This window comes from Mya arenaria, chromosome 12, assembly GCF_026914265.1.
Source record: "Mya arenaria isolate MELC-2E11 chromosome 12, ASM2691426v1".
Lineage (NCBI taxonomy): Eukaryota > Metazoa > Mollusca > Bivalvia > Myida > Myidae > Mya > Mya arenaria.
In genome coordinates, this window is record NC_069133.1 from 29,507,729 (window position 1) to 29,518,773 (window position 11,045).

General features: G+C 35.2%; 1 protein-coding gene across 1 annotated transcript in view; it reads right to left on the reverse strand.

The window, feature by feature from the left end:
• LOC128211419 (poly [ADP-ribose] polymerase tankyrase-1-like) overlaps positions 1-10,644 on the reverse strand; it is a 52,899-nt gene extending 42,255 nt beyond the window's left edge. Inside the window, exon 1 of the mRNA XM_052916193.1 lies at positions 10,448-10,644. Within this exon, the coding sequence (XP_052772153.1) occupies positions 10,448-10,631 (184 nt within the window). The 5' untranslated portion in view covers positions 10,632-10,644. The remainder of the gene's footprint in view (positions 1-10,447) is intronic.
• Between the last annotated feature and the right edge of the window lie 401 nt (positions 10,645-11,045).

The following is an 11,045-nucleotide window of genomic DNA, read 5'->3' on the forward strand; positions in this document are numbered from 1 at the left end:
GAACTGAAGTCTGCTGTTTTTCCCAGGAAACTTTCTTCAGATTGTACTTTCATCACTGCACAGTTGTTCTCAGTCTGTGTGTCACAACATCTGAAACATATACAAATTGATCATGTACCCATTTACCACATCTTACATGTACAGTCTGGTAACCCGAACCAATTGTTTGTTTTTTTGGCCTTAAACATTTACAAACACTTAAATGTTCCTATTTTTGTTAAAGAATAAAGAAAAATGATCAGAAGTAATTAACTAATCAGATCGATTTTATAGCACAACAAGCATTATATATATATTGAACAATACCTAAAGGACTGATTCTGTGGCTGTAGTACTGGTCCGATGCAGTAATCATGCAGGTGGACCGAGGTATCAATGGCATGTCCGGAAGGGGATACAAATGACAGTTGTTGCTGTATACTATCATCATTTGACAGTTCTAGGTCTAAATCGTCATTGACCATATCACCATCAACATCATCATCTACGTCTTCATCAAGGAGCTGAAATTGTAAAAGAAACTGTATCAGATAAATGTTTTGGTACAAAATCTGCCAGGCTATATGGTACACATTTTTCCAGGCAGTATTTGAAAACAATTCTTTAATTATTTATAAAATTACAAAAATTACAAATAAGTGCAGTGACATTGTTTTCTTGCACTGTTGATATCATAATTCATTTTGAGGTGCATGTAAGGAAGAACTTAAAATAATATAAGAAATAAAAAATACCGTTGGCTGGAAGGTTTTGGTAGCACCAGTCTCAGTTGGAAACATAGATGGAAGTGTATGCTGGGAAGAAGGTCCTCTGAAGCCAACAAAATGCTCACTACACAATCGTCTGTGTTCATTCCACTGGAACGATCTCATGACCGTTTTACATCGCTGCACCCACACACGTTTTAAACGTTTGTTCTGAGGAAAACGGTGCAATGACACTTTTCTCCAATCAATAACCTTCCCTCTGTAAATTCCTTTACAAATACAACAGTACTTAGGGGTTTTCCTGCCCGTTTTCTTTATTAGTTTTGAATCTTTACTTTCCACTTTCACTTGTGGTTTGTGTAGTCCCTGGAAGTAAATTTCCGCTTTCTGCGCATGCCCACTTGAAGAGTATTCAGGGAAAGATAATCGAAGTATCGGAAAGGACAATATCATTGGTTTGCAGATATTTACGCAAAAATTTGCTTTTTCCAAGACAAAAAGTAAAAAAGTTGTAAAAATGGTAAATCTGTGAGAGTGCAGCTTTAAAACGTTAGTACACTTTTAGCCATAATACATCACTATTCAACCAAAAATATAAAAAAAACTGCAGTCTAATCTTTAGTCAGTTTTCTTATATCACTGGTGTCTATACATTTCCGCAAAAAATTTTGCTCATTCCTAGACAAAAAAAAACGTAGTCAAAACATTCCATCAGTGAGAGTGTAGCTATAAAATATCTAAAACAAGAGTTTTCCTAAGAGTTGATCTACTGCCTCTAAACAATAAGTGTCATAATTATACTTGTCAAAGGCCAATCACCACTCAGTCTTTGTGCTGACAAATTTTTCATTACTATTGACAAAGTGGTCATTTCCAATTGATCTGGTCATTGTTTTACATTAATGAAGTTATCATCATTTCTACCTGTCTTTTGTCCGTAACTAATCAATGGTTTTAAAATTGCGTTTGTTTCTATGTTATGTTTTGATACTTCATCATTGTAAATCATTGTTTTATATTTCAGGTAATGATATTGATTTAATGTGATTGTTCTTGATGTACAACATTTCATCATATTTTCAAGTGTTTCTGTTCTGACCTATTTTTTGGCCCCATTCAAGGTGCTGAAAAATATACTTTTCCAAAATGTGAAAAAGATTCCTGAATAATTCAATTACTGGTATATTTTGAAAAATTGAAAATATAGGACACCAAATAGATTTTGTGAGGTAAGGGACATGTCTTTCAAATTTTGTCTATCAAATTTTATACGTGTCCGGCAGCTCTTTCCTAAATGACGATCCGGATGTCTGACATATTTTGATGACTAATTAGCAAAAAACTTTGCCTTTTCGCTGATTATTCACCTTAGCGGTAGTAAGTCAATCCCACATTGATATTTGACGTTACAAAACATCGACCAGTTCCAATATGGAATCATGATAATGATTGCCAGAGATAAACGCAGGTTTTTTTTAGCAATTTTTATGGCCAGTATTCGGTCATGTTCCCAATGGCAAAAAGTGTCTTATTTCCAAACTTTCAAATAAAAATTCCCAATCAGAAGTTCCAAAAATTTTGATGGAAAAAAATTATGATATTAATATAAACAAAACAGTTATTTCCCTTACATGTAAGCGTCTTTACACAGAGACATACAATGGTGTCAAATCAGGGTCCTGGTACTAGGGTGGAGTACCGGTTCTCGTATCAAATTGAATACCAGTATTTGATGTTTGGTTTTATATCGCATCGAATGTTAGCGTATTGGTTTAAATATCGATCAAATAAAAGGTTGAAAAACATATGTATCCTTTATTGATTTTGTATCATTTTCATCCATTGTGCTGCCATATTGATTTTCCAAAATTGTGTGCCAGACTGATTCTGTCTAGTATGGTACTGCTGGCTGTTTCGACACCCAACAGGTTTGTGAACATATAAATGAATGTTTATAATGTGCGTAGACTTCAGAACTTTATATAATTCATTCGTGAAACTACAACACTATTGCATTTGAAAATCAAAAGCAATTGTTTTTCAAACTTTTAATCCTTATTAATCGGTTATAATTTATTAACAAAATATGTCCAACTTTACCTAAATTGGTGTGTATTTAATTATTGAAAGTTGTGACAAACAACATTACAAAGTCAATACAATCATTTAGCAATTACTCTTTAAATATCAATTAACATAGGATAAGCATGTTGAAATTGGCTCACTTGACTTTCAGCATATACGATTTCCAGATCATATAGCTCACTCAGTTGCAATGACAGGGAGCTCACTGTGTGCCGTGGAAATAAATTGAATGTATGCATAAGTACGGCTTTTACCTCCAACAATACAATTCAAAAATATCCATTACCGCATCATTTATTGGTCACCATTGGAGATGACTGCGTATGAAATTAAGACTAAATAGAGAACAACCAAAATCGAATCCATCGCTTCAGTTCTTGAATTCTAACAAATATAAACTTCCAAAGTTGGCAAATTAGCTTCAAAGTACCTTGTTGTCCAAGGAACTTCAGTTGCTTCTGAGCAAGTGTACACAACATCAGGAGACATACTATCAGTCTTCCCGAAATTGTAAAAATTCTGCCGGACAGGCAGGACAGGCAAGAGTAAAAAAAATGAATGTAAACTGGTTTTGATGCTTTTCTGATTTAATTCACAAAAAACAACCATATACACAATACATGGACATGTCATTTGGTTAAAATAAACACTATTGGTCTCGCAAAAAATTATTTCAACACCTCCACCATTTAGGTGGTTTCCGGTTTTTCGTTCTTTCGGGTGATTCCACCAACCTCCGCCATTTCGACCGAAGATGAACCATATTGAGTGCTGACGATTTTGATTGTACATGTACCTTGTTGAAACCATGAACCAATCAAAACAGTTGTAATAAAATGCCGTTACAGATTTATTTACTCGTTTATCCCCGGCAATCAACATCATGATTGCATATCGGAAATGGCCGACTTTTGGCGATGTTGTGTGACGTCAATATCAGTATTGGATCAACTAACTACCGCTAAGGCAAATAATCAGCGAACAGTTTTTATAGACATTTTGCTTTCAGGTACCTTTTCGCTATTTATAGTCGTCTCAAAATATGTCTGTCATCCGGACCATCATTTACGGAAGACCTGCCAGACTCGTACAAAATTTGCCAGACATGTCCGGCGGATCGGCACATTTCGGGAAGACTGTACTATCTCAAAAGTCTTGTCTTGATCAAGACGCTTTGGATGCCATGATATTTTCTCAAGAAAAATGCAATCAATGGCCCTGGTGTGATCACATGTTCAGTTTTTATTCACCTGTGTTGCCTAATATCATAGTTTGCAAATAAAAAGGTCAAGCTGTTGATAGTTCATCATATAATCTTCGTTTATTACTGTTTACTATTTAATCCTAGAAAAATTATTGTATCAGATATCAGTCATTTCTTATCCATACAAATATCTAATTGATCATTTCATTTGATACTGAGCCCTACCTGGTAAGGTAGTAGTATAATACCCAGGTCCCGATTACTTAGCAGCCTGTCTTTGGCAGTTGTTTTGTCTTCATTTTTGTAACACTTTTACAGTGCTCCAGCTAGCCCGTTTTTCAATGGCGCAGCGCCCGTGCCCCTTTTCTTACCGCCCTGCCCCCTTTTTGAGTAGTGCCCTTTTCACAAATGCTCTATTAGCCCCAAATATCCCGTTAGTGCCCTTTTTACTATTGAAATCATTATAAAAAATTGACAGCCCTTAATCCGCTGTCATAATTGAGACAAATTACGTAATACTTATGATAATAGTGTTCCCGCTAGGTGTCACCATGCCCCCATTGATTGCTTAAAATATGCCGTACTGCCCTTTCATCTTTCCATGTGCATTGACCAAGTCATATGACAGCTAATTGTGTATTTGTGTAGTGAGCAGACGACCTGTGTATTCATAATCGGTCATCTACTAATCCGATAATTAGGAAGAGCCAAATAGGCAAACATCGGCAGGAGGCGTCGTGCCTATTGAATGTCAGCCAATCAGAATATACATTGAGAACTCGTTCAACCAATGATGAAAGTTCGTAAAATGCGATAGAAAATGCGAAGGGATGGTGAAAAATGTTGTGAAGCACAATTAAATCTTTTAAAATAATTGTTTATGGTATTGTACAGACGAGACTTGCCATTTTCAACATTGTTGATTTGAAGCAGACGGCACTGCCGATATGTAAACATAAGAAAGGTGGCGCTAATACAATCAAATACATCACCTTTTCAGTAAATGTTTTGAAAGTTTATTTATAAAATATTCATGATGAAAATTTCTTTGTAATCCACAAAATTATGTTGATGCTTTATTTAGTATTTACTTATCATGTCCACGATCTTGTCAAAATTCGCCGAAACCGCCATTTTATCAGAACGATTTTCGGAGTTATTTTATCAATGTTCTATGTTTAATAAGTGATTTTTTAAACCAGGGTAGTGATTTTTATTGTCATTTTATTCTTAAACATCAGCATATTAAACATTATTTTACCAAAGACATTTAAATAACAAACAGGCTGAATGTAACATTCGTACCCAAACCCGATCGTACCAAACTAAGATTCGTCCCCTACATTTATTTTTGTTGTGTGTATCTATTTATTTGATGTTTAACTGTGTTTGTTTTTGTCTTCATCTTACAAACTTTTAAAAGAAATATGTGACATTGCACTAAAGAAGATGCCAAACATGTACAATCATACTACCACAGACAAAAAGACAAATTTTCACACCCTTCTAAATTTTGAGAAAAAACAACAGCACCATTTTGTATAAGTCTGAAAATCATGGAAAATGATTTAAATTGAGTATTAAAACAAAACAAATTCTAGGGGGAGACCCCCCAACCCCCCAACCACCCCACAAAAAAACAAACACCTTGTGACAGGGGTGGACCCCCCCCCCACAACCACCCCAACCTCTACACGACTCATGTAGCTTGCCCTTTTCAAAACTCCACCCTGCCCTTTTCAAATCCTGGCTGGAGCACTGCTTTTACCACTATTTTATTTAGATAACAATTCAAGCGGTATTAATTACAATAACTACAAATGAAAGTTCTTAACCTAAATAAGGGTTTATCTAAGTTTTTGACCGGCAAAATTCCCAATCTCATGGGTCAAGGTCATATTCCCAAAGTACAAAAAAAAACTGAAATGAGTAAATATGATACATCTGTAATGGCAATCTATACAACTGTTTTCATTAGTTCTTGGTTTGCAACAAGGCACAATCAAAATCGTCAGTACTCAATATGCTTCAGCTTCAGTGTCATGTTTGTTCGGACAGGCAAATATTTTTTCAGACAGGCTTAAACTTCAAACGTGCCTACAATATCGGGAAGACTAGGAAGCGTTGGTGGAATCTTAAACATGCCACATTTTTACCAATAAGAAGCCCCAAAAATGGTGAGAAAAAATGTTGTTTGTACCGTTGAACTTAGAATACAACCTCATTGGCTAACACATTGTCAACTCAAAATCTTAGATAATATATCGGGTGAGTCGCAGTGGGCTGACGTTTAAACACCTGCGAAAGTTGAAATTCCTAATGATTAAGCCTAGTACTTACCGTATTATATCATGCATAGGACACACTTTTTACCCCCAATTCTCGTCTTAAAAATTGCCTGCGTCATTTCTATGCTATTAGAATTTCATCTGTTTTTTTTCCAAGTCCATTTTCAGGTCGAAAATATCGGACCAGGGAAAATCGCGATAATAGAAAGTATATGTACTGCGTCACCGAAGAGAACACAGGGATGATAACAGGGCCAAGTTGCCAATCCTGAAAATGTCTGCGTGGGGTTCAGGGGGCCGCTAAAGGCCCCGATGGGTCCAGGGCAAAGCCCTGGTGGGGGGACAAGGGGAAGCGTTCAGTATTTCAGGGTTTCTAATACCCTTTTTTGCCTTAAAATAGTGTTCAAGGAGTACACCTTTCGGTTTGGTAGATATAATTATATCCAACAGGAGACTTCCGCAATCAGAACAATTATCAGGAATCTGAGCAGTAAAGTTTAACACTTTTGTCTTTGAACAAAGTTAAATTTACTTTTTTACCTGAAGTCACAGGCATAAGACATTTTGGTTCAGTTGTCCACTTCCCATAAAACTCAACTGGCTATGATCAAATGCCTGTGTATGAATAGTCTACACTGTGGGATATTTGATAAATAATAATGAACAACATATCAATTATCAAGCTTGCAAATGTTTATTGTAAAAGTGTTATGTATTCAATTTTTATATATCATAAGAGTATTTATTCCATTATCTGCACATTTGATGAAAATAAAATATTATTATTAAATATTATATATACTATTCCAAGTAATATCCAAATGGGACTATAAATGCTTTGGCAGGGTAACCGTTGTGGACATGGTGGGCTGTGTCACCATCAAAGTCTATAAGGTGAGGGACAAGTTGACGTATTCTGGTCTCCAAGCCAGATTTTTCCTCTCATGTTGTTACATGTGTCCAGTAGCACACACACTAGATTGTCCCACGGCATTTTAAGTCTCTCAAACAGGCTTTCAAATTCCTTGAAAATTGATTCAGAATCAGCCCTTGTGATTTTTAAGGAGGACAAATGTCTCAACACTATTTCTTTCTCTATAGCACAAAAATAGCTGCAGCAGTTTTCTCATTGTTTGTGTTTGTTGAGTCATCTTATATGAAGCTGTACACCTTTGAAGTTTTAATTCGCTGAGAGCTTTTGTATAGATCTTTGGCAAGTGTCTTAAGTAAAACTCACTACATGTGGTGCCATGGAGTATGGTAGGTCATGTTCAGCCATAAATCCAAGAATCATGGCTTCTGCATTGAATTGTCGGTCGTTGACAGGAACAACCGGATGCACTGGCTGAGGTGTCTGTTCATCCCTGACTTTTGGAACCATCAACATACCTGGAAATACAAATTACAACTATAGAAATTAAATCTCACTCAAACTGGGTCATCAAGAAGATTTGTTAAACTGTCTCAAATAGAAAATAAACTGACTGCTCCTACTTAATATATATTACTACTACAAAATATTAATTAATATTTTCTTTAAATTTTAACCAACCCAATTTTTATTTGTACCTTCCATTATGGTCAACAGTCACTTCTTATTGAGAACAATGCTTTAAACATTATGAGAACTATAAAGAAACGGTTTAAATCGTAAACTTCAATCGGCCAAATAAAAATTGTTAAATAAAAATCGTTTATTTTAAAAGTCCGAATCGGGATGTCCGAAATATTGCTACTTGCGCAAAAGACATTCTCAGTTTTAACACATTCTATTAACTTTAAAAGAAACGTTTCGGGAATTTCTCTTAAAAAAAATAGCAAATATACCTTTAAATCGACGAATCGATGTTTTTAGAAGTTGGTGGTGGTCGTGTTTTTCCAATACTCGTTTATTCGTCTTCGTCGTCTGTCATATCCGGATACTGTCTTCTAGTCCGATCAGTAATTTCCGTAATCACCCGATGCTATCTTAACCAATCATATAGCTCGATTGGCAAGACGTAAATAGGTTCGCTAATTTCCGGCTTTACACTTCCGGAAAACTCACCTTTCATACCCATATTGTTTGAACAGAGCTCGAATCGCTCCCTGTACCCCTCCCTCCCTAGAAAAAAACTCAACGGATTTACATATATCTCAAAATCGATCCGTGAGGCCTTAAATCCGGAATTCCGGATCAATCCGGAATTTTATCATCCCTGAGAACAACTGACATAGGTAAAATCACGCAAGTTAACACACACAGAAATATATTGAATGTTTACTTTAAAATGATTTATTGAGAAATAAATTGAAAACAAACACGAGTGTTTACTTTTTTACATAAGAGACCCTACTCACAAAACTCGATGTGAGTCAGTACTTTAACTGGATTGAGTTATAATGGCAAAGGAAAATTGGGAAAGGAGGTTAATATCAATTAATCGTTGTTCATGATTTTAATGTTTCGATATTTTACAAATCATTTTGTTGTATGTTACTGTTTTAAAAAATTAATAAAGGAATGTGCATAACGCAAAGTAGCATTATTGTCACTATCAAATCTTTTCAAATGTGTGAAGGTGTGAAAAACACCCGCTGTCTGTCATTAGAAAAACATCAATAGAACAAACTATTGCGATGGTAATACCGTATGGTTGTTTGTTTGCACTTTACCCGACATGCCTTCCACTGGCAAAGCTAATTACCGACACGCATTAATTATGCTGACATGCTTTCATCCGCACAGCGACAAGCCTTATCAAAACAATCATCAGTTTTGACAATACATGCGATTGCAACAGTTCACTGTCATTCAGAAGGCATGTCGGGACTATTGCAACGGTTGCAACGGTTGCAACGGTTGACTGTCAGTCAGAAGGCAAGTCGGGACTATTACGGCATTTGTATAAGTCTTATCATATGCGTGAATGTTCTCAAAATGTCAAGACATATATCATTGTTGTGTACGCTAGATTACCGAAATATGATGATAATTATCGAAATACACAAGATCGTTATCGAAATATGCCTGATATACAATTTTTTGTTTGGTTTTTACTTCAATATATGTTATAAATACTTTACCAACCTCAATTTTTTATATATTATTAAGGGATTTAATTTGAAGACTGATACGGTTGTTTCTTAAACCGTGGTGTTAGTCTTATGGTGATATTAAGAAATGGAATTAATTTATCTGTACACTGAAACGTTAAATAACTTGAAATGGACTGTCATTAGTACTGTTTACACGGGGAAAATTGAAGATTTGAATTTGCTGTACTCTTTCCGACTAAAGAAAAACACGAGAATTGGACATTGAATTATGCTTGTTTGTCTAAAGACATTATAGATATACCAACATATCGCACACCATTTTAAAGGTAATTGACTCTTCTTTCCATGTCACTTATTTAAAAATGGATTGTTTTTATGTTGGTTGAGAAATTTGCATAAAACTGGACTCTACTGTGAAATCGGGTAAATTTGAGTTACATACCTTGTTTCTTTTTTGTATATGAAAGACACTAAATATCTTCAGATGTGTTGTCTATCTCATTGTATGTACCCAAAATGGTTTTAAACAAAATTTAAGAGACAAACAATGATCCAGATGCCTGTGGTTTGTATGTGTTGGTGCCGATTAAACAAATAAAATTAAAGTTAATTTTTGTTTAATATTGAGAATTTAAACCACTTGTACATCTCTTAAGTTTGATACAGTGTCCAAAAAAAATATTACAATATATAAAAAACAGTGGTAAATGCTAGTCTTGGAGGCTGAGAATGAGATAATCTGTCAAAATTGCCATGGCCATAATACCTGTAGGATACCTGTAGGATGATTTTGGGTTCTGTATAAGGACTTGTGCCCTTTTTAAACCCCTCTTCGTCTAAACTTGTTTCGTCACGATCTATCTTCGGAGCTCATAAAATCTTATCGTGTAAAGGTTGTTGGTAACAGTTATGAGTATATATGATTAAAATGATAATCAATAATGCCCAATTGGTCAAATCTAACCAGACTGTTACAGCAATTGACAACCTGGCAGGCAATTTCACAATTAACTGTTACGCTATTCTTCAACCTATACAATAAAGCGCTTAGTTTAGAAATACTCAAACAATTATCACTTGCATTCGTGGTCACCGAACCGTAGAAAAAAACAAAACAAACTTACCAGCAGCAAAATGAAGTGGCGAGGATTTTCTTCCCGCAGTGTCTTTGGAATTAACATTATGCTGATTAACAAGTTTCTTTACTTTGTTTAAATCGCCATTCCGACAAGCTTCAAATAATTCCCGACCTGGGTCATTAAGTGATGGAGAATTTTGCTCAGTAAGTGAGCGACGAGAGGTCGCCATTTTAATTTTTCAAACTCTCGCATGATAACGGTCGATACGAGATACAGTAGCGTTACTACTAAGGAAGTATGTACGCGCAATTTCACACTATATGTATTTAATGTGATACGCGACAATACAAAAATAGCAATGTATCCGATACTGGCGATAGGCAATAGAAAAACACTTGAATTTTGAATGACCGGTGGTTGGCCATTATTTTAGTATCACTTTTAACCGGTTGTATGTGCAGAAAGAGAATATACAAAAATATACTAAATATAAGTGTAACGTGCCGGGGCTAACTTTCAAATGGTTATATATAAGATTTTCCTCTTTGGCTACTTTGCCAAAATAATTTGCACTAATGATTATTTAAAATGATTGGATCGTGAAAATAATTATCGTTCAATCAATGATAAATCAACAAAGATT